A 24,802-nucleotide genomic window follows, 5' to 3' on the forward strand; every position below is an offset into this window, starting at 1 on the left:
TTACAGCACATGCCCCCAGCAAAGGAAAAAAAACAAGAGGACGACACTACACTACAGGGAGGCTTCAGGGTGCCTTAAATTCACTTGGGCAAAATAATCCGGACTTTCCCCGTTCTAGGAAAATTATTATTATTATTATTATTTATTTATATAGCACCATCAATGTACATGGTGCTGTACAGATTATACAGTAAATAGCAAGAACCTGCCGCAAAGGCTGGGGAAGAGGCGTGGCGACTGCAAGACAGGCACAGCGTCATGTGACTATGGTGCTGCGAAACCGCACGCCAGGCGTGGCGAGAGTGCATTATATCACTGGTGTGATGGAGCTGTGTCCCACAATATCTGGACACGGTGGTACCAGGCTGTGCAAGGCTGCCGGAGCCCCCGCGCGCGTTTACTGCCTCCCTCCCTTCCACCCACTCGGCCACTCAGTTCAATGCAGCTGACTCGTAAGTAAACGCGCAAGGCCTCCCTGCTCTTCCCGGCCTCCCTGCGTTCCTTCCTAGCTCTCGCGAGAACTGCGCCTCTTGTTCCCGGCATCCATTTCGAAGCGGAGAGAGGCGAGCGCCGGCGGGGAGCGAAGCGGCCATTGAGCCTGTGTTCTCGCGAGATTTGGGGCTCTTGTTCCCAGCATCCATTTCGTGGCGGCGGCGAGCGAAGCGGACGACGGCGGCCATGTTGGGAGCGTCGGGACGGTTGTAGCGATAAAGGCCTGTGTGAGGGGGGGCGAAGCAGCGCGTCTGCCCGGGCCCGCGCGAGAGGCGGCGTGGCGTGAGGGGAACGCCCCGCCCGAAGCCCCAGGCAAGAGGGGGCGTGAAGAGGCCTCGCGGCGAGCCAGGCCTCCACGTCAGGAGGAGCGGGACGGCTCTCGCCTCGCCGGCGCCATGAGCGGCGGGACGCCGTACATCGGCAGCAAGATCAGCCTCATCTCCAAGGCCGAGATCCGCTATGAGGGCATCCTCTACACCATCGACACCGAGAACTCCACTGTGGCGCTCGCCAAGGGTGAGTGAGGCGGGGGGCGGGCCGGTGGGTTGGGGGCCCCTGTGGAGAGAGAAAGGCCGGAGCGGGGGGGGGGCCGCGCACCTCTTCCTACCGCGGGCAAAACCTGCGCGGAGTTCGGGGGCGGGGGCTGCCGTCCGCCTCTCGCCAGCCCCCCTCCCGCCCCACCCAGGTAGGGCTAGCGGGGGGCGGAGAGGAGACCCCACGCCTGTCTGTATTGGGGTGGGGGGCAAAGTTGTCATAGAACATCAGAAGAGTCCTGCTGGGTCCATCTAGTCCAGCACTCTGTTCACACAGTGGCCTACCAGCCACCGGCCAGGGAACCACGAGCAGGACATGGTGCAACAGCACCCTCCCACCCATGTTCCCCAGCAACTGGTGCACACAGGCTTATTGCCTCGAATACTGGAGATGGCACACAACCATCAGGGCTAGTAGCCGTTGATAGCCTTCGCCTCCAGGCATTTATCCAGCCCCCTTTTGAAGCCATCCAGATTGGTGGCCATCACTACATCCTGTGGTAGTGAGTTCCATAATTTAAGTATGCGCTGTGTGAAGAAGTACTTCTTTTTATCTGTCCTGAAATCTCCCACCAAATCAGCTTCATGGGATGACCCCACAGGGTTCTGGTATTTTGAGAGGGAGAAAAATGTCTCCCTATCCACATTCTCCATACCACGATTAATTTTGTACACCTCTATCATGTCTCCCCTTAGCCTCCTTTTTTCCAAGCTAAACAATCCCGGTTGATGTAACTTTCCCTCATAAGGGAGATGCTCCATGGAGTCCCTTAAAGATCTCCCATTAAACGAGCAGTGGTGGAGGCAAGCTCATGCCCTCCGGATAGGACTGCTATTCCCATAATCTCTGACTAGACAGGAGTTGTAAGCCAAAGACACCTTTAAGTAGGGCCCACATTGTCTGGCCCTGGGCGTAAGGGCTTGCCGGGATGTTTGTGCATCTCTGAGCTGTTGCAGTCTCTTCTCAGCTGCTGCAAAGTCTGCTATTAGAATAAAGGAATTGGGGTGATATGTCTCTAGCCGCACTCTGAAGTGTCTATTCAGTCACCTCAGAACATTGATCACTTTGTTAGGTTGTATGTATGGACCAGACCTAACATGTCTGGGATCAGTTTGCTTGATTTCTAAGGCCTTAGCTAGACCTAAGGATTATCCCAGGCAAATGGAGGGGTCTTCCCTGCTCCCGGGATCCCCTGTGTGTCATTTGGATGCACAGGGATGATCCCGGGACAATCCCCAGATATAGGCCTGGTCTAGCCATGGCCCTACCGTTGTGGAGTGCAAGTTGTGAGTTGGTCATTCTTCCTTTGAAAACACCCTTTTTTACTTATTGTGAAGCTTATTTTAAACAGTGAGGACATTAAAATCATTCAGGAGAAAATTGGGAACGGACAATCAAGAGATTGGTCCGCATTGGTTTTGCAGAGAGGGGGCAAAACAAGGGGAAGCAAATCCTTTCTGATCTAGGAACTCTCCTAACTGCTAGAGAAGAGGGAATGGGGGTGCGGGGGCAGTCTTGACTGCTGTTGCTCTTGGACCTGATTTTGTGTGAAGCTGTGCCGCTTATATACAAGTTTCAGAGCCTTGAAATACATTCATGGATTGTATTTTATTCCTACTCCTGTTCCAGTTCACTTCATCTTTTGGTCTATTAAAATGCCTGGTTTTGCATTGAATATTGTTGTTCAATGTTTATTAATTAGTTGCTCTGTACAAAATGTTTTATGAGAGGTTAACATTTGTTACACAGACCCTGTTCGGACAACTCACTAAGTCACGGTGGTTAACCATTTTGAGCTAAACACTATGGCTTAGAGTGTCATGTGAACTATTCCTAACCATGGTGGCTGCATAACCATGTTTTAAACACACTAACTAACCATTTGCTGCAAAAGGGTTAACAACAGAACCATGGATTAGCATGTTTTCTGAACAGGTCCATAGTATTTGAGAAAAAACATAATTACATTTGCATGCTATATACATTCTTTGCTTTTATACTTTATGCTCTTAATTTTAGTAAAGTTTCCCTTAACTTGATTTCACTTCAGACTCTTTCAAATTGGGGGAGCAATTCTAAAACTGTGTTTAGAATCACATGAAACAATACTTTTCATTCTTTAAATTTACTAGTTGTTTCTGATAGCCCATGAATATTTGAAGAGTTGTAGATTGCACTTGTACATTGTGCATCACTTGTGCTCAGTAGCAAACATCCTTGACTTTGTTTCTTTCCTCCATTATGGGTGAAATGGTTTAATTATTTCATTTCTTCCTTGAATCCATCTTAATTGTGCTCATTGCATCTCATCCATTTTGCCTGCTGAAATCAATATAATTCATGCATGTTTTTATTGTTTTTCATTTATCAGGTTTTTGTACACTTTTTCATAATATGCTGAAAATTCACTTTTGTTCTGCTTTTCCCTCTTCCCAATTTTATCTATATTAAATAATGTTTTTATTTCTTCCTCTATTTAAATTAGTTTTTCTGCATTCGTACCTTTTTTGTCACTTCTCTATGCTCATACCGCTTCCTTCTTGAAGGGCTGCTGTCAGTCGGTGTAGACCAGCCTTCCCCAAAGTGGTGCCCTCCAGATGTTTTGTATTTCAACTCCCTTCAGCCCCTGTCAGGAACACTGTGAGTTATAATCCAAAATATTTGGCGGAAACCACCTTGGGGAAAGAAGACCTAAACTAGATGGACCGATGGTCTGATTATTATTATTATTATTATTTATTTATATACATTTTAACTTTGCCATATTCGTGTTTAATTTAATTTAAATTATTTAATTTTTATTTTCATTTCTAAAGTGAAGTCAGAAGCTATCTTGTTTGTTACCTAAACTCTCAGTTGATCTAAATATATCTAAACTGAGAACAAATTTTATGGACCACATTGTAATGATAGAATTCATGTTCCCAAGCTCAGTCCCACCCATATCTAGTTACTCTAAGGATCTTCAGGTAGACAGTGCTGAGAGAGACCTCTGCCTCAGGCCATGGAGAAGCTTTCCCCAACCTGGTGCCCACCAAATATGTTGGGCTGCAACCCCCATCCCCCACCCAAAAGAAACCTACTGGCATTTATTTGTTCACTTTGAACTTTTAAATATGTTTTTGCAGAAATTGGAAATGGAAGGTATGTTTGCTAGCTTAAGGGTTATTAGATTCTTATAACAGAAGCTTAATTCCAAAGCTCTTCTAAAAACTCAAAAAACATAGATAATTTGTCCATCAGCCATTAAGGCTTCAGTCCTATGCACACTTAACTTGGACTAAGTCTGACTGAATACAGTTATAAATATGCATAGAATGGAGCTGCATGGGTATTTTCACATCAGACAGTTCAAACTATGAGCTCCACAACATTTTATTATATGTGTATCTTACTTGGTCTACCAACTTTTTCCTTGTTTTCCTTTTTGACCTGTATCTCATTATACACTATACTTTTCCGCTTTATGTGTTTATGAGGCACATAAACAGGAAAGCCTGAATGTCATAATCGCATACTACATCCCCATTTACTGTGCTCCTGTTCACTTCATTCTCTTTAAACATATCCATGCTGAAGGCCTTGTTTTGTTTGCATTATTGTAACTCTGCCTCTGGATCGAATCGCATTGAGATTAAATCTGCAAAGTTTTGCATGATTACTCAAGAGTAACTCCCAATGCGTTCATTAAGACTTAAGTTTGATGGCTATATACTAACATTTTCTCCTCACAAAAAGTATTTTTGTTAATAGTCTCCTAGTTGAACTCTTTCTTTGTTTCTCTCTCTTACATTTGTTGTTGTCCCTTTTTGTCTAAGTGGTGTTTCATATTGCCTCCCCCAACTGCACATCCCAAGCTGCCTTATACTGAGCCAGACTATTGATCTGTCTAGCTCAGTATGTCTAGTCCCAATTGGCTACAGCTCTCCAGTGCCTTAGGGATGGAGAGAGACGACTGCCCAAGATGGTCTTAATTGGAGATACCAGGGACTGAACCTGGAGCCTCCTGCATGAAAAGCAAGTGTTCTGTCACTGAGGTATGATGGCACCTCCAATAAACCATCACAGTACAGCTTTTATTTCTGCTTTATGAATATGGATCTGTTCAGCATGCTGCTATTTGTCGTCTGTTCTATGATAGCCTCGTGTGGCGCAGAGCGGTAAAGCAGCAGTTTCTGCAGCCGAAACTCTCCCCACGGCCTGAGTTCGATCCCAGTGGAAGCTGGTTTCAGGCAGCCGGCTCAGGTCGACTCAGCCTTCCATCCTCCCGAGGTCGGTAAAATGAGTACCCAGTTAGCTGGGGAAAAGGTAATAACGGCCGGGGAAGGCAACGGCAAACCACCCCGCTATAAGGCCTGCCAAGAAAACGTCAGCGAAAGCTGGCGTCCCTCCAAGAGTCAGCAATGACTCAGTGCTTGCACGAGAGGTTCCTTTCCTTTCCTTCTATGATATATCAGTTTTGCATTTCTCCTATTCTCTGTACATGTATAGCCTCTCTTCGTTTTTTTGCATTTCCCACTTCTTAGGGTTTCCTTTATATAAGCTACCTTAATGCTCTGTTTCCCTCACAACAAAATTTCTACGTTATTGGTTGGCATGGTGGTCACTTGACTTGTAAAATATTGTCAACTGACCTGTGGTCAAATATTTTAAAAATGCCACGGTATAGATGGCAGCTTACCTTTTTCATTATACAGGCATGAGCAGGCCTGAAAAGTTAAGCTGGATAAATAGAAAGCTTCTAAATGTTTATAAGATCTAAAAGATTTGTCCAAGGTGCCTGAAATATTAAGAACCATATCTGTTAGACAAACATACCTGACCAAATTTCAATCAGATCTATTGCGAAATGGCAGAAATACAGCGTTTTAAACCCTGTACTCGTTTAAAACCTATGACTCAAAAGTATAACAAGCTTGAATAGTTACTTTGCTAATCTGAACATCAAATTTGCAGACTTGCTCTTTATAGGTTCCAAAGATTTAATTAATTCATTTTAAGTAGAGCCACCCACCATCTGACTTGTGAGTTGCCTCATGAGGATGCATACGCTCATCTGTCCCCAGTTATGCCCCGCTCTGAGGGGTAGTACTGGCATGTAGTGTGGCTGATTTTAAATAAAGCATGAGTTTGCAAACTATGTCACTATTTCTCAAAAACTAGCTCAGCTCTCACTTCCCTGACTTCTCACTAACTGTCTTTGTTCTCTTTCTACCTGAGTTTCTCCAGCTGCTACTAACCCTAACCACCATTCCATTCTAGCCTCAGCTTATGCCTACAACTCCCAGCATGCCTTGGGCAATTTATTTTGTTTAAAAGTTAACTCACAGGCCTAGCATCGGCCTATTACTTTAAGATGATTACTTTGCAGATATATATCTTAGGGGGCCCGAGCAACGTCATGTATATCAGCTAGTAAACTTATACAGTGTAAGAGAACTGAATGCTATTTACATTTTTACAAGTATTCCAATAAAAATTCCACATAATATAACATTTAAATCACATTAAGTGTACTTTAACTTTTTCGTCAAATATTTCAGATCAAATACTTGGAATGTATGGGGGGGATAACACAATGTACTTTTTTGGTTTTGTTTACTAAATACAAATAAAATACATGCTAAATTAGGTCACTTTATCTGGCAGCCTTCTCCAACCTGCTGCCTTTCAGATGTTTTGGATTACAACATGCAGCATTCCTAACCATTGGCCATGCTGTCTGGGGCTGGTTGGAATTGAAGTCCAAAAACCCCGGAGGGCACTGATTTGGGGAAGGCTGTTCTGGAGGGTCTATCAATAAAAGATACAACAAATTTATATCTGGGGCTATGCCAGCCTCAAAACTAAAAGCTTGCTCAAAATGTGTTTCCCATGTCTTAGGCATGATGTCCAAGCCATATTTTGTTTCCTTTAGTTCGCAAGATACCAACTGCCAGAATTTTGTAGAGTCCGAGGTAATTGCAGCCCATTCAATATATGCCCATAACTGAGTGTAAGAAGTGGTTTGCTTTTGCTTTTAACAGTTTCCTATATAAGTGGCGCTACACCGTCAATTTGCTCAGCAAGGGATTAAGGGCTCCAACATGAGCCTGTCTCCTCAGGGTGCAGAGATAACTTCTTGCTTTTCTACACTCCCAATCAAACCAGCCCTCCAGATGGTGTCTTGACTTAGAAGGCAGGGTAGTTGAGCCTAAATGCTTCACCATGACATGATACGTGGGAAGAAGGTTGTGTGAATCTGCTCCAAGAAGTCTAGTTCTTAATGTCAGCATATGTTCACTATCTGCTAACTTTAGCTGCAAATTAGAGTCCCATCTCAAACTGCGCTTCCCATACTGGACGTAGTGGGGATCTTGCCACATTCCCTTCTTAATCTCTTGGAACCCTACTACTTCCAAGAGCAGAGGCTGATGGTCACTCACTGGCTGTGCTCCAAGCAAAAACTTCTTTACATAGAAAGCACTTAAAGGGTTTAACAAGAAGTAATCTATGACTCTTCCCCCCACCCCGATCCCGTTTTAAAGAGCAGTATGTAAAATTTCCTGAAGATTCATCTAGGCCAATACCATTAGTTAAGATCATTGTAAACTTATACAGTAACTTAAATAAACAAATGCCAGCATTGTTTATAGTCTTTTCCCTAGATTTCCTGTCTGGCAGATATGCTATAACCTCCATTGTTAAAGCAAGCTTTTGTGACAATAATTGGGCGTAAGGGAAACTGTTGATAGGCAGTTTCCAAAAGGAACTCTAAAGTGTCCCAAGTATTAGAAAGACAATGTTTAGATCCTCTTGGGGGAATGTACACATTTATACACAAAAGTCTAACTTCCTTCGAGTTGGTCAACTGAATAACCTGCAAGGAAGGTGAGTGACTTTCCAGTTCCTGGATCTCAACATTCAGACTGGTGGACACCGCAAAGGCAAAACCACCCCTACTACTCCCTTTCTTTTAATTCGTCCTAGCAGGTACCGAGAATACTTGAAAGCCTTGTAACTCAATATATTTTGAGACCCGTTTTCTTGTAAACGAAATATATGAAAGTGGGACAGATACTGTAAAAAGCCCTGATCTTTCAGCTTGTTCCCCCCACCCAGAGATATTCCAAGACAATAATTTTAGTGACTCTGTTGATGGTTCTAATTGGGCCTTTGGGCTGAATGTGTCAGAAGACTTTCTGTGTTGGATATACTTCTATTAACACATTGTCAATTCTCAAAAGACAACAATTTCCGAGTGTTACTTGATTTAACTTTAGGAGCATCCAAATAAGTAACCTCCCTGGATGGACTCAGTGACAAATTCCCTTCAAAAACTGCAGGATTCATGGTCGAATTCCCATCCTTCCTCATTTGAGTCCTACTTTCTCAATAAAAGATACATTAAATCAGTCATTTTAATAAGGAATGGAAGAAATGACTACCCTTACAGAAAGGATGAATGAACCAGTTTCCCCTCAGCTTCTGAATTTTCAGAAATTGTACAATTCTAGTCTTCCTATTGCATAGTTTTTATAAATCATTTTGGAGTTACAATATATGAACACACTAACCCTGTTCAGAACACACACCAAGCCATGGTGGTTAAGCATTTTGAGCTAAACTTTATGTCTTAGCATGTCATGTGAAACATTCCTTACCATTGTGGCCACATAACCACAATTTAAACATGATCACTAACTATTTGCTGCAATAGAGTTAGCAGGCTAACAAACTCATTGTCTTTGACATTTTATTTGTCCTTTAAAAGAAAAGATTTCAAATTGTTTAATTTTTTAGAAAAAAGCCCAAAAAATATTCCATGGGGGAGGGGACTTTTTTTCAGGTCCTCAAAGCTCTACCCAGACCTGCCGTCCTGTGTCGCTTCTACTCATTCTGCCTTTTATTATTTAAGAGTAGGTTAAAAATAGCAACTGGCATGGTAGCTTGTGTCAAGTAAGAATTACTTTCCAGTGATCAGGCAGGGAGCCTGCAGACCATCTGCTTTTGTAAAAGCTTGTTTTGAACCCACTGTGGTTTTAAATGGGCCTTGAGGCACTTATTTCAAGATGTTTTTAACTAATATTTTAAGTGTTCTGGATTGTTTTCAACTGTTGCTGTTGTAATACTCTGTTTTAAAATGCTTATAATTAACGCGTGCTTATTGTTTTGGTACAGACTCTGATTTTTTAAATGACTTTTATACGATAGTTTGTTTTGGTATGATGTGAACTGCCTTAGAAGGATTTTAGAAAGTTGAAATAAAAGAAAAGTGAAAAGAAAGAAAAGTGACTTGCTGACAATTGGCTCAAATTGACATAACTATATTTGCTTCTATTTTTTAAAGGTTTTGTCTTTAGAAGGTCTCAGTTTTGAGGAACTAATGGTTAAGGCATGTTGTCCTGTGGTTAGTTAGACCATAAGCTTACTGATCCCATGTTTCTGAATTTTCTGCACATAACTATAGTACAAAAATATTGGACAATATATAATGCAATGTGTGTTTCTTCTGCAGTTCGTTCTTTTGGGACAGAAGATAGACCAACCGATAGGCCTATACCACCTCGTGATGAAGTATTTGAATACATTATATTCCGTGGCAGTGATATTAAGGATTTAACTGTTTGTGAACCACCTAAGCCACAGTGTTCTCTGCCACAGGATCCAGCTATTGTTCAGGTACAGTCCTCTAGCAGACCTAGCTTTAAGCTCTATCTGGATACGTAATGTCGCCAATGTTTACGTACATATATTTGAAAGTACACAGTTTAGATATTCTCACCTTGTTTTATAGAATTCGGATAAGGCAAAGTTCATTGTGTCTTCAAAAGGTTTTTCAGAGGTACCTTATTAATAACAGAATGTATATGAACTAGTTCATTGCCATGATAGCCTGTGCTCTTTTAATCTAACCCATGTAGTTGAGGGGGTGCTTCTGGACCAGATGAACTTTACTAGCTTTCAAATTTTCACTCATAGCTTTGTCCTTTTATATCAATAGAATCTTTAAAGAGCCCAAGTAATATAAGTGATTGCTGTAGCAAGATTTGGTATTCAGTAATCCTGTTCAGAGTTCTCTTGAGTCCACGATTCCCCAGTTTCATATGTAAATCACCATGATCCAATAAAAACATTTCAGTTAGTTGTACACACACTTGCAATTTTGCATTCCCAATATCTGTAAATGCTTATTATGTATTTATATATGCTGTAAATTTGATGCTAATGTAATCCTGATAACAGGAGTTCTCAGAGTCTTCTATGTTTTTATTGTTAACATTTAGTATACAGCATAATTTTGCCTATTTCGTGATGTTGGTCTTGATTGAGTCTTTCATGAATGTGGTTTTCTTTAGTCCTCTCTAGGATCATCTTCTACTTCTTCATTCCAGTCTGTGGGCTCGTATGGTCCCTTTGGCAGAATGCCAGCCTACAGTCAGTTTAGTCCAAGTCCATTAGTGGGCCAGCAGTTTGGTGCTGTTGGCGTTGGTATGTTTGCATTTTAAACTCTTTTTTTCTTGACAAGCCACTAAATGTTAAGAAACAATTGCAGATTCATCCTGTTCCCATCCCATAGATTAAAATACATTATTTGTTCGCATCCTCTGTGAGATCCATTTAGCTGGGGTGATCCCATGAAAGAGAGAGTATGCGAGAAGGCCAAGTTCAGCACCCACCCCCAATAGCGTCTCCTTGGTGGATAGTGTATGCAACTCCTATTTTCTTTGAATAGTTGTGCAGGACAGATTCCTGATGAAGTATTTTTTCAGTGTTCCATATTTGACATCATTTTTGCTAAATGTTTTGGCTGATCTTTTGGACATGATCAAACTTTCAGACAGTTCTTATGGATGCTTGAAATCTGCCTCGTTTTATAATGACGATATGGGGATCTCCTCTGCACTGGGACAGATCTCTGAGTTCAGGTGTGCAGCGTGGTTTGGTTGATGTTGTTCTGCCCAGATGTTGCAGTTTAGGAGAGCAGAGGCCAAAATAGTGCCATAAAAAACATTTATCTAAGCATTTGGTTTGGAGTGCTAAAAACATCTTGGGTAAAAAGATAACAGGAGAAATAAGAGTATATCAGCTCTACTAATTGGGTGGGCAAATTGATAATATGATATGTTTTGTGTTCACTTTTCCACATTTGTAAATAGTGGAATCAGGTTTGCATTGCAGACATTCTGTTTTGCTCATACTAGTGTGCATAGAAAATACTGGTCCCATGGATGCGAGTCATAAGACATTTGCCATGCAGCAGAGCCAAATCCACATGTTTCCTGTGCCTCAGCCCCAGGCTCCAGTCTGTAAAGTTGATCTAGTCAGACGTTATGAAATAACATCAACCTACTAAGAGTGTGGTTTTTTATGTATGCCATTACTATGGAAAAGGTAATCCAGATTGCATCATCAGGAAGTTACCAAATATTTAAAAATGGTCTGTCCCTGGTGATGTTTATTTATTTATTTATTTATTTATTACATTTTTATACCGCCCAACATCCGAAGCTCTCTGGGCGGTTCACAAAATGTGACAGAACTTCCCCCCCTTTTCTTTCTGGGCACAATTCTGTCTGGACATATATGTCACGTTAAAATATATTGATCAAATATTACTTTCTAATTCCATTGTTCAAGAGGAACAGCACAAGCCCAGTGCTTTTACTAGCTGGATGTTTGCCAGCACAGAACATCTGAACAATTACATTGTGCCCCATCTTGCAGTGTTTCCATAAGAATAGAAAAAGGAAATGTTACTGGCTCTTCAACGAGTAGTAAAAACAACTGATATTTAAAAATCAGCAAAAGTACACGCCGAACTGCTACAGCTAGTTTGTTAATATCATTTGTATATAAAACTGCAGTTTTGGAGATGGTGGCTAGTAAACAGATTTCAGTTCATGCTTCTAAAGTTTTGGTCACAAGTCCATACATTCTTGATGAAGGTGGAGGGCGGAGTGGGGTGGGGGGAGAGAACTTGAATTTGGAAAAGTATTCCAAGCCTCTCAACAGCAGTTTCCTTACCAGATAAGCTGGAATAGTTCCCCAGTGTTTGAGATGTGGTTCAGCCTATTAGAATGGCAAAATCAGGCACCAGAATGAGGTTTGAATGTATGCCTTGTATGGGTGTGTTTGTATTTATATGCAGTAACTTATTCGAGAAATCTCGCCTCTTCAAAATCTTCAGATTTCTGTTGGCAGTGAAACACCTCCCTCTTTAGTTCTAAAAATTGTGCAGACATGCTCACATAATTAGCTGCTTGGTGCTTTTGCTGTTCCTTTGACTGCTTTAAGATAAATGTTCATTTTTTATTAGTCACACCAGTTACTTACACTTGATTACTCCCATTTGTTTCGTTGCTGGTGTGCCAAGAAAGGGCTATTCACTAGCAGTTTACGGGTGACTAAAAGTTATGTGTATCTGCCATTTAAATGGTAAGCGAATTGCCCCCTTAATCTCACTAGGGCTATGTTGACTTTCATTACCAGCACTAACAGCATCAACAATTGCAGCTTCTCCTAAGGAGTACTGGAAACTATTTCCAAGCAGTGGCTAGTTGGTCACTAGTGGAGAATTCTCAGCACCCTAGTATAACTGTTAGGGCTGCTTGAATCAAAGAAACCTGAACAATTTGACAGGTTGAAAGTTCATTGAAGTGAGCACAAGGGTAGCTAAAGGTGGGGCTTGACATGTTTTGTCTGTCTTCATGCAGGAAGTTCGCTGACATCCTTTGGAACAGAAACTTCAGCCAATGCTAGTCTGTCCCAAAGCAGTGCAGTTGGTTCCACTTTTACAGCAGATGCAAGGTCACTAAAAACGCAGCTCTCACAAGGTAAAAGGCTGGTGGTATCAGATTCTTGATTACTTTAACTACACATGGATTTAGGGTATTTTGTTCAATTAAATACCATTGTTACATGTGTTTGGTGAATTTGCACCCCGTGGAAGTTGTCAGTAGTGGTGGATCACCATTTTATGTTTATTCGAAACGTAGTTTTAATGGGCTGCCCAGTAAAATCAAAACCCCATCTTAAAGGCTATTGAGTAAAGCACTAGGATAGACTTTTTAAGATCAAGTATGCCTTGTATTTTATTTTTTCTGCTTCTTCAGAGTTTTCAGGGGTGATGGTTAAATCAGTCACACAAACTGTTATATAGGTAACACAATAGCCAAAGTGCTTTATGCTGAATTAGCCTTGTGTCTTTTACCACTGAGAGTTTGTACTCTGAGTTGAACAATGCCTATTCTTCCAGTCAAATAAGACTGACCATATTCTATTTATTTTATTATTTTTATTTGTTTACAGCATTTATATACTGTTTCACATCTAAACAGATTCTGGAATGATGAACAATGAAAGATAAAGTGATACAAAGATAAAAGAAACAAAACACCATATTAGATTTTTTTTTAAAAAAAACAGACTTCCAGTAAAAAAAACCCCATGGCTGGTCAATCACGGAGGTTTTAGCAACAGTTCCTTCTTGTTCAGAAGTGGATATAGAATATTAACAATGATACTTGAATTGAATCTCATGTCAGTAGTTGATAAAATTGTCTGCATCACCTAAACTGTTAGCTATGAATACACTGGAATATTAAACTTTTTTGTACCTTTATCACTTTCTGCTAGATGCTGCAGTTCAAGTGCAATCCTATGCATGTCTACTCAGATGTAAGCCCCATTGAGTTTAATAGGACTTGCAGCCTAAAGGAGTAGCTATTATTTCAGGTGACAGGTATTTGTTAGTAGCTGAATTGAGCTTCCTTACCCATTTTTTTCTTTTTAGTCATGGATAGAAGGAATTATGGTTGCAGTTTGGAAGAATGTTCTAAAGGCTCAGAAATATTTCCACTTTGGACATGATTGTCTTGGCTGGGTAGAGCAGATTAGTAGACTTCAAGCAGTACTTCATTTAAAACTGTGATGTAACAAGTTGTTATTTCTGGCTTTGTTTCAGGTCGCTCAAGTTCTCCATTAGACCATTTGAGAAAGAGCCCAACGCTGGAACAAGCGGTGCAGACGGCATCAACCCACTTACCTGCTTCTGCACCAGTTGGGAGAAGGAGTCCTGTTTCAGCCAGATCTCTGGGGTCTACTAGCCAAAAATCGATAGAAAATCAGGAGCACAGGAGAGGTAGGTTGTTGTTGCCGTTGTAGTATAAGATGGTTGTTGTTGTAGAATGTTGTTGTTATTTATTATTATTATTAATTTTATTTCTATACCGCCTCTAGCCAAAGCTCTCTGGGCAGTTTACAATAATTTATATTAAAAAAATACAACATCAGTGGTACATGTGTTAGTAACCTCAAGACCAGATTCCTGCAATGCACTCTATGTGGGGCTGCTCTGGAAGCTGGAGCTAATGCAGATCACAGCAGTTCAGCTGTTGTTGGGAGCTGCTCCTTTTCAGCATGTAACTCCTTTGCTGAAGGAACTGCACTGGCTGCCTCTTTGCTACCGGGCCAGGTTTAAGGGCTTTCTAACGTACAAAGCCCTAAACAGCTTGAGACCAGGATACCTGAGAGAGCTCCTTCTCTCTGCCCGGTCACTGAGATCATCAGATGGCATGCTCCTGATCGTTCCTGTGGTCCGAATGAAGTCCAGAAGAGAAGAGCCTTTAGTGTGGTGGCCCCTTTTCTTTTGAATTCCTTGCCCCTGGAGGTCAAGCAGGTGCCAACCTTGCTGCTTCCTGCACCTCCTGAAAACAGCTCTTTTCCAGGAAGCCTTCCTTAACTGACCAGCCACGTTTTTTATTGATTTCTGTTTTAAAATGCACAGTTTTAATATGTTGTTTTAATCTTTTTACTATTTTATTATGTTCACCATTCCAGAGTCTATTTTGTATATGGAGAGGTATATAAATATAGTAAATAAATAAATAAATCATTACGAAGTACAACATTATGATAAAAACAACATACACAATTTAAAACAGTTTAAATAGCTAGGTGTAGCGATTTTTATAGCATTATAACAATAAAAAAACGTTTCTTTGTTCCATGTGCCCCACCCCATCCCACATACTGGGTCAACTGATAAAAACTGCCCTGTGGGAAGGAACGTCAGAAACTTTCTTCCCCTCAATTGGAGCTGATAATATTACTTAGTTTTGTATTTTGAGCATGTGGTTCTTGCTGTATTTCATAGAATCATAGAATCATAGAATAGCAGAGTTGGAAGGGGCCTACAAGGCCATCGAGTCCAACCCCCTGCTCAATGCAGGAATCCACCCTAAAGCATCCCTGACAGATGGTTGTCCAGCTGCCTCTTGAATGCCTCTAGTGTGGGAGAGCCCACAACCTCCCTAGGTAGCTGATTCCACTGTCGCACTGCTCTAACAGTCAGGAAGTTTTTCCTGATGTCCAGCCGGAATCTGGCTTCCTTTAACTTGAGCCCGTTATTCCGTGTCCTGCACTCTGGGAGAATCGAGAAGAGATCCTGGCCCTCCTCTGTGTGACAACCTTTTAAGTATTTGAAGAGTGCTATCATGTCTCCCCTCAATCTTCTCTTCTCCAGGCTAAACATGCCCAGTTCTTTCAGTCTCTCTTCATAGGGCTTTGTTTCTAGACCTCTGATCATCCTCGTTGCCCTCTTCTGAACACGCTCCAGCTTGTCTGCGTCCTTCTTGAATTGTGGAGCCCAGAACTGGACGCAATACTCTAGATGAGGCCTAACCAGGGCCGAATAGAGAGGAACCAGTACCTCACGTGATTTGGAAGCTATACTTCTATTAATGCAGCCCAAAATAGCATTTGCCTTTCTTGCAGCCATATCGCACTGTTGGCTCATATTCAGCTTGTGATCTACAACAATTCCAAGATCTTTCTCATTTGTAGTATTGCTGAGCCAAGTGTCCCCCATCTTGTAACTGTGCATTTGGTTTCTATTCCCTAAATGTAGAACTTGGCATTTATCCCTATTAAATTTCATTCTGTTGTTTTCAGCCCAGCACTCCAGCCTATCAAGATCACTTTGAAGTTTGTTTCTGTCTTCCAGGGTATTAGCTATCCCACCCAATTTTGTGTCATCTGCAAATTTGATCAGCGTTCCCTGCACCTCCTCGTCCAAATCATTAATAAAAATGTTGAAGAGCACTGGGCCCAGGACTGAGCCCTGCGGCACCCCACTTGTTGCCTCTCCCCAGTTTGAGAAGGTTCCATTGATAAGTACTCTTTGAGTCCAATTCTGTAGCCAACTGTGGATCCACCTAATAGTTGTTCCATCTAGCCCACTTTTAGCTAGTTTGTTAATCAGAATGTCATGTGGTACTTTGTCAAAAGCTTTGCTGAAGTCAAGATATATGACATCCACAGCATTCCCACAGTCCACAAGGGAGGTTATCCTATCAATTTATTGTATGTTATAAACATTATAAGGCACTTCGAGGACTCTGGTAAAGCAGTGGGGTATAAATGTTCCAAATTTAAAATTCCTTGAAAATTCTTTGAATTATTTATTTATTTATTTTTTATTTATTTATTTAGAATATTTATATACCGCTCCCCGTTGAAAGATTTCGGAGTGGTGTACAAGGTAAAATGAAAATAAAAACAAAATAAAACAGTTAAAACAAAATGTAAAAGAAGCAATAACAGTAATCCAAGGCTGCATGTTAAAGAAAGGCTTCTTGGAATAAAGATGTTTTCAGGAGGCGCCGAAAGGAGTACAAGGTTGGCGCCTGCCTGACCTCCAGGCAGGGAATTCCACAGGAGGGGCGCCACCACGCTGAAGGCTCTTCCCCTGGTGGGTTCCAATCAGAGGATGGATCTATGTGGAACCACCAGGATAATTATAAAGTGGATAGAGACCACCTACCCTGCAGAAAAATGGCAGGGATTGGAGTAAGGCAAGGGCTACATGCACTTGCTTCCATCTTGACTCTAGGCCAGGGGTGGGGAACTTGTGGCCCTCCTGATGTTTTACCCTGCAACTCCCATCATCCCTCACCATTGGCTATGCTGACTAGGGCCAATGGGAGTTGTAGGCCAGCACATCTGGAGGGCCACAAGTTGTCAACATCAGCTCTAAACGATATTTCTGACAGCAGAGGAGCCTCAGACAGAAACACAGTGTCTTGCCCTGCTCAGCAAAGGATTTCTGGTTGGTTGGGGAAAGTTGCATCATTTTGGGTGCCTGTTCTCAAAAAGCAATGCTTGCCTTCTTTCCCCATCACTTTGGGGGTGTGGGCTGAATGGACTTCTTTGCTCCCCACCCCAATTCTTGTGGATTCCAGCACCTTCTGTAAAATAAATTCACATTTTAAAAATAAGGGGTTGTAAAATAAGACATAGTGCTTAAATCTTAATGTCATGTCTTTTTTCCTGTCTATTCTACAGTTTTAGCACATATAGCATGAAAAATAACAATGTCTGCATTATTCATTCCCAGCTGAAGCACACAAGGTTTCCAGATGTGAAGCAGAGCATCTCAGAAATGAAAACAAACGTCAAATGGGTAAATTTGAATCTTCCTTTTTTGTTTTTTAAAGAAGTAGTGCTTCAGTTTGCATTTATGACTTTATAAACAGCTACGTGGAGGAAATACTACCAAAGTTCTCCCCTTCTTTCCACCTAGTTGTTGTTTGTTCATTATTTAATGTATATGCTACCCTTGTAACAAAAGGTTCTCAGGGCAGCTCATACAATAAAGCAGGTTAATAAGAAATACAATAAGAATTTTTAAAGCCTCACAAATTTTAAATCATGATAATAAAAACAAAACTCTAAAATGCTTGGAAGACAAAAAAAAAAGTCTTTGCCTGACACCAAAAAAGGTAAGCGTGGGCACTAAATAAGCTGCTTTGGGGAGGGCATTCCATAAATGGAGCCATCCGGATGGGACTCCTGGAAGAAGGCCCCCAAAGATACAGGCAGGTATTTGGGAGGAGACATTCTTTTCCTGTCCCCAAGCTGTTTAAGACTTTAAAGGTCAACACCAAGACTTTACTTGAGCCCAGAACTGACTAGAAGCCAGTGCAGCTGACAAAGCATTTGCATCACATGATTGTATTGATCAGGCCTAGAAGCTCTATTTTGGACTAAGTTAAGTTTCCAAAATATTTTCAAAGGTAATTCCACATATAACATCTTGCTGGATGAGGCAAACAAATTTAAGCTAAATCCAGACATTACAGACATTCTGCTGCTTAGGGAAGTAATCTCACCTGGACTAGAGGCTCAGGCTGCTTTGGTTGCAGTTACACCCCCCTTGAAGAAATAGGTTTATATTTTGGGGGTTCTCCTGGACCCAGCTCTGCTTCCGGATGCCCAGATAATGGCCAGGGAAGCCTTTGCTCAGCTTTGGCCGGTATGCCAACTATACCCATCTCTTGAGACATCTGACATATAGAGAAATTGATAAATTCCCTGGCCAAACTAAATCAGATTGCTGCAACATGCTCTACATAATGTTCCCTTTGAAAAGTCCCCAGAAACTTTAGTTGGTCCAGAATGCAGCCAGCATGGGTATTAGCAGGGGCTTGCTTGTGGGAGTATATCATACCCATTTACAATAACTGCACTGGTTGCGAATTAGTTGTGAAGCACAATTCAAGATGCTTGGGATAATCTTTAAAGCTCTAAATAGGTTGGGTTCAGGTTACCTAAAGGACTGTTTCATTCTGTACCATCTTGCTCCCTCCCTAAGATGTGATCTGATCACAGTTCAAGCAAAATTGGTTCCCAGTGCACCTGTCCTTTAAACATTGCTGTGTACATTTCTGCTTGTCCAAAGGGGACTTAGTAGAGCTGGAGGTGATACGGTTTGTGATCTTTAATAAAACATCATTTTCTCAAACACAAAAGATTTAAAGAGTTGAGGTTTATAAAATCGTGAGTGGGGGAAAAGTGGGGAAATTAGCCCAATTCAGATATAATGGGAAGAATACAAGAATACGTCACAGCAATTATTGAGCTCCTGTGCTGCCTCTTGCTTTCCATTTTCCATGTGTGAGGGGATAAAGTCAAAATCTTCCTTTACCACTTCGGAAGAAACCAGTCTCCTGTTATACCTGATACAGGAAGCTAGTTTGTTGGAACCACAGTTGGTTAGAACAAACCAGCATCAATTGTTCCGATTGACTGTGGCTTGAATAAGCTTCAGGCGCCTTTGTTTATTTATTTACTTATTTAAATTTCCCCCTTTATTATATAAAAATGGTACAAATTCATCCAAATTTATAAAACAGAGTGTATACAACTAGTTAAACAAACAAACACACAACATGTGGTCACATAGACGAATGTCATAGTGGCCAAGCAAGGGAAGAACTTGGAGATTTTTAAAAAAAGTATTTCTGTCCAGATCTTATAGAACTGAGAAGACCTGTGAGTCATCACTATGAGTCACCAGGGCAGACCAAAATCCATCATCTTGATCGATAAAGTTAATGGATGGTGATCATGGACATACAATATCTGATTGGTTTCTTAACTGACTATCTTGCTGAGTCAGTCTCCCCATTAATGCCATTTCCACACTCTCTCCCATACTAATCACTCAGTCAGGGAGCCCATCATACTTCCAGTTTTTGCCAAAAAAAACCACACCTGTCTAGCAGCCAGCAGAAAGAATGAGATTAGATATTTTTGCAAACAGTTAATATTAAATTTGTTGTATAAATTAAGAAGGGCAAGACCTGGATCAATACTAATTGATAGATTGGTAATTTTGTTGATTTCATATTCAGTCTTATCCCAAAAGTGTTGAGCAAATGGGAAAGTCTACCAAAAGAGGGGGAGGGGAAGGGGGCAATGTGTTCTCATAATATAACCTGGCCGAGAGATGTTGGGAGTTGTAGTCTAACACATCTGGAGGGCTCCAGGTTGGGGAAGGCTACCATAATGCAAAAGTATGACTTGCCAATAGTGCTGCTTTGTGTCCCTCCAAATAAGTTTGCGATAAAAGGTCGGGACTTAGTCCTATGGCCCCCATTGCTACAGGATTCTGTGGCTTTTTAAAGGGTTAGATAGGTATAAAACGAGGCTATAAACTATATTTGCTGAAAATGTAATATTGGGAGATGAGATGCCTTGGACAGCCTGCTGTTGCCTGGTAATATCAGGTGCAGTCATTTGCCATCATTCCAGCTTGGCAGACATTAAGCTGCCTATCAGTCTTGACCCAGAGCTGTTGATATGTAGTGTGACTTATAAGAAAAACAAATAACCTGAAGTTTCAGATCTTTCGTTGTAGGTCCCTTCAAAACCTATTTTTCCCCAGTTCCAGGTGCACCTTCGGCACGAAGGGGCCGTGGGGGTCACCGGGGAGGCAGAGGAAGGTTTGGTATTCGACGCGACGTTCCAATGAAGTTTGAAAAAGACTTTGACTTTGAAAGTGCAAATGCGCAATTCAATAAAGAGGAAATAGATCGTGAATTTCATAATAAGCTGAAACTGAAAGGTAAACAGACTTTCTTTAAGGTGTAGGGTCCATCTAGTGACTACACGGGAATGTGAGCCTTCTAGAACCTTAGGAACTAGATTTAAAGATAGCTGATGGAAATTAGGTGCTTATGGGGAAATTGATGGCTTCTATACCAAAAACTGATCAAAGTTCTGAAGTGTATGAAGTATAAACTAACACATTTGTACAGAGATGGAAGCAGGGATTTTTATTCCTATAGGTCTTAAGAGTGAGAGTAATGCAGTGTTTCCAAATTCAGTTTTATGGATATTTTTAGCTGGAAAGAGACTGGATTTAGGTGGTTTCAAAGTCTGTGGGTGCAGTCAGTTTTCTCCTTTTCTGCCTTTCCTCCTCTCCAACATGATCTGAGAAGTTCTGCAGGACTATTTTAAATGGGGCTCTGTGAAATTAAAGTTCTATTCCCAGGCCAAGAAATTCTGAATCCTGCAGTATGAATAGATTGTGCAGATTAATTAGATTTATTTTGCACAGGAGTGTGTTTATTGGGTTCGATCCAGACTTCATCATACTTAGAGTAGATTTATTGAAATCAATGGGTCCCATCTAAATACAACGATGAATGCAATCTGTGATTCTCTGCAGCTCTAGCTTTATTTGTCATGGGAAGTGGCAAAGACCTACTCAGGTTGCTGAAGCACTGTGCCCAACCACCAGAAGTCTTTCCCAGTCACTGTTGAAGCTTTAGAGTCAGCAAACAATGCCTGTATGCTTTCACAGCCATAAGGACTAGAATCTTGAATTTTTAATGAAAGCTGAGATTTGCGATTGCTGAGCTTCCCACAAAATTACAGTATTTTTTAAGCCTGACACAGATTGCACCTTAGAATTACGTTCTGCCTCCTAGCCTTGTAATTCAGTCAGTCATTTATTGAAACAACTTCAGACGCAAAAAATCAAGCAGGGAATGCTGCTTATTCTTACTTTTTTTTATTAACTGTCCTATTAGAGCAGTGAGAGGAGAGAGTTTGCCTTTGCATGCTATTTTTGTATGTATTAAATAGTAGCATCTTTTATTTTAGGTTAGTAGTGTACAAAAGTGGCCTTCTACCTTTCTTTGAAGTTGCATTTTCCTAGAATGTTCATTGAGGTTGTCTTCCTTTTCCTCTTTTTTTCTTCTCTCCCCCCCCCCCCCAATTCATTAGAAGATAAACCAGAGAAGCCTGTGAATGGGGAGGATAAAGGTGATTCAGGTGTTGACACCCAAAACAGTGAAGGCAATGCAGACGAAGATGATCCCCTTGGACCTAACTGCTACTATGACAAAACCAAGTCTTTCTTCGATAACATTTCCTGTGATGACAATAGGTAATAGATTTGTTTTGGCAATCTCTCATGCCTTTTCTGACTGGCAAAGCCCATGGATACTGAAATGCAGAATGGAATCTTGTTTCGTTCTCGTACCCATTTAGTGGTGGTGGTGCTACATGAGTTGGACACATAGACCATAAAAGTCAAGATTGTCTTGCAAGGAACAGCTTCCTGATGGTGACTATTCTGATATAAGGCATCGGGTGTGCTCCCTTTGTATGCTGCTGATATTCAGTTCTCTTGGGGTTGGATCTGGATTTGGTCATATATTAAAATCAATGGAACTGAAGTAGTCGTGACTAACAAGTTACATTGATTTCAAGAGGCTCTACTCTGTAGGACTAAATCCAGACCAAACTCTTTGGGGTTTTTAGCCATGGATCAGGTGAACTAATTGGCCTGGTTCAGATGTATACCATCTAAGTGTCAAGAAATACTTTTGTAAGGCACTGTGAGAGCCTATTTTGGCTGAATGGCGGCAGAAAACTGCTTAAATAAATAAATAAATAAAAATATTATTATTATTATTATTATTTATTCATTTATTTATTTATATAGCACCATCAATGTACATGGTGCTGTACAGAGTAAAACAGTAAATAGCAAGACCCTGCCGCATAGGCTTACAATCTAATAAAATCATAGTAAAACAATAAGGAGGGGAAGAGAATGCAAACAGGCACAGGGTAGGGTAAGCAGGCACCGGGTAGGGTAAAACTAACAGTATAAAGTCCGCACAACATCAAGTTTTAAAAGCTTTAGGAAAAAGAAAAGTTTTAGTTGAGCTTTAAAAGCTGCGATTGAACTTGTAGTTCTCAAATGTTCTGGAAGAGCGTTCCAGGCGTAAGGGGCAGCAGAAGAAAATGGACGAAGCCGAGCAAGGGAAGTAGAGGTCCTTGGGCAGGTGAGAAACATGGCATCAGAGGAGCGAAGAGCACGAGCGGGGCAATAGTGTGAGATGAGAGAGGAGAGATAGGAAGGAGCTAGACCGTGAAAAGCTTTGAAGGTTAACAGGAGAAGTTTATATTGGATTCTGAAGTGAATTGGAAGCCAATGAAGAGATTTCAGAAGCGGAGTAACATGGTCAGAGCGGCGAGCCAAGAAGATGATCTTTGCGGCAGAGTGGTGAACAGAAACCAACGGACTGATGTGAGAAGAAGGAAGGCCAGTGAGAAGAAGGTTGCAGTAGTCCAACCGTGAAATAACCAGTGCATGAACAAGCGTCTTGGCAGAAGAGACAGACAAAAATGATCGAATCCTGGCAATATTATACAGGAAAAAACGACAAGATTTTTTATTACTGCCTCAATATGAGGAATAAAGGAGAGTGAGGAGTCAAATATAAAGCTAAGGCTACGAGCTTCCTTGACCGGAGTAAGCGTAACATCATTGACAGTAAGAGAGAATGAGAGATGAGGAGAAGGTTTAGGAGGAAAAACAAGCAATTCAGTCTTTGCCATATTAAGTTTCAAACGACGATGAAGCAGCCAAGCTGAGATATCTGAAAGACATGCCGAGATACGATTGTGAACATCAGGAGAAAGTTCCGGAGATGACAGATATAGTTGTGTATCATCGGCGTACAGATGATATTGGAGGCCATGAGATTGAATAAGCTTGCCCAAGGGCAACATGTATAAGGAAAACAACAACGGACCAAGCACCGAGCCTTGCGGAACCCCTACTGAAAGGGGAAAGGAGGGAGACGAGCTGCCATTAGCCAACACGCTGAAAGAGCAACCCGCTAGATAGGAGGCAAACCAGTTATAGACAGAGCCACAAAATCCAAGGTCATGAAGGGAATCTAAGAGAAGATCATGATCAACCGTGTCAAAGGCTGCAGTTAGATCAAGGAGAATAAGAACGGAATAATGGCCTTTATTTATTTTTTTTAATTTTTTTTTTTTTTATTAAACAACAAACACAAATCAAAATCACTTAATACAAGATATTATCGTACCTTACTATCATATATTCAATATTAACCTATTAAACATAATATAATAAACATAACAGTGCTCCCCCCACCTCGGGATCTCATTCTTGTTTCCAAAAACTCATAGTTTCATCTGTTGGTGGAACCCCCCTTCCTTTAGAAAATACAAACTCCAGGAACTTTTTCCATATACTCTCAAAATCATTCGTTTTTACTATGCCTCTTTGCATTTTTATATTACATGTCAATTTATCGTTTATAGCAATGTCCCACACTTCTTTATACCATTCTTCAATACAATAATCTCCTGTAATTTTCCAATTCCTAGTTACTATCAACCTCGCAGCTGTCAGTAGGTTCGTTATCAATTCTTTCATTTCTTTATTACATTTAGGATCATCATGCAGTGAGAGTAATGCAATCCTTGGTGTAACTTCTACTTTAAATCCCACAATCTGTTCAATCTCATAAAACACCATCTTCCATAACTTTTGCACATGTATACAATCCCACCACATATGTAAATACGTTCCCTTTTCTCCACAACCCCTCCAACAATCTGCTGAAAGCTGTTTATTAATCTTATTTAATCTAACCGGAGTTAAGTACCACCTCCATACAAGTTTATAATAATTCTCCTTTATTCTTACTGACATATTTCTCAACACTCTCTGTCTCCATAGTCCATCCCACCTCTGTTGTCCTATTTGTATCTTCAGATCAGTCTCCCAAACCATTTTCCCAGCACTATCCAGCCCTCCTTTCTCAACTAATATATTATATATTTGACTCACTAACCCCTTTATCCCTATGTTTTGTCCCTTATCTATTTCTTTTTGTTCAATTAATTCCTCAAATTTCGTCCTCTCTTTACATTCTCCATTTTCTCTTATCCAATTTTTAGTCCATTGTTCTAATTGAAAATAATTTAACCACGTTAATTCCAAATCTCTCAAAACTTCTTCCAACCTCTCTCTTGTATTCATCCCCCTTAACCACTCTCCTAATTTCATTTTATTTATTTCTTTTAAAACTTTGCTTAACCTCATCTTTAAATTTTCAGGAAATTTCTTTAACATTATCACCGGTGTTAAGGGGGAATTACTTGAAAACAATTC

At 40.9% G+C, this 24,802-nt stretch overlaps 1 protein-coding gene across 2 annotated transcripts in view; it reads left to right on the forward strand.

The window, feature by feature from the left end:
- The first annotated feature begins 362 nt into the window (after window positions 1–362).
- Window positions 363–24,802, forward strand: part of LSM14A (LSM14A mRNA processing body assembly factor) — a 35,073-nt gene continuing 10,633 nt past the window's right edge. Inside the window, exons 1-8 of one of the 2 annotated variants that reach the window (XM_063141377.1) lie at window positions 363–1,008; window positions 9,524–9,687; window positions 10,365–10,497; window positions 12,723–12,842; window positions 13,973–14,149; window positions 17,405–17,470; window positions 20,237–20,416; window positions 21,583–21,745. In XM_063141377.1, coding sequence (XP_062997447.1) covers window positions 888–1,008; window positions 9,524–9,687; window positions 10,365–10,497; window positions 12,723–12,842; window positions 13,973–14,149; window positions 17,405–17,470; window positions 20,237–20,416; window positions 21,583–21,745 — 1,124 coding nt within the window. In that variant the 5' untranslated portion in view covers window positions 363–887. Of the gene's footprint in view, window positions 1,009–9,523; window positions 9,688–10,364; window positions 10,498–12,722; window positions 12,843–13,972; window positions 14,150–17,404; window positions 17,471–20,209; window positions 20,417–21,582; window positions 21,746–24,802 lie in introns of both variants that reach the window. The other variant, XM_063141376.1, reaches the window with a different exon arrangement.

Source organism: Elgaria multicarinata, chromosome 14 (assembly GCF_023053635.1).
Source record: "Elgaria multicarinata webbii isolate HBS135686 ecotype San Diego chromosome 14, rElgMul1.1.pri, whole genome shotgun sequence".
NCBI classification, from domain to species: Eukaryota; Metazoa; Chordata; class Lepidosauria; order Squamata; family Anguidae; genus Elgaria; species Elgaria multicarinata.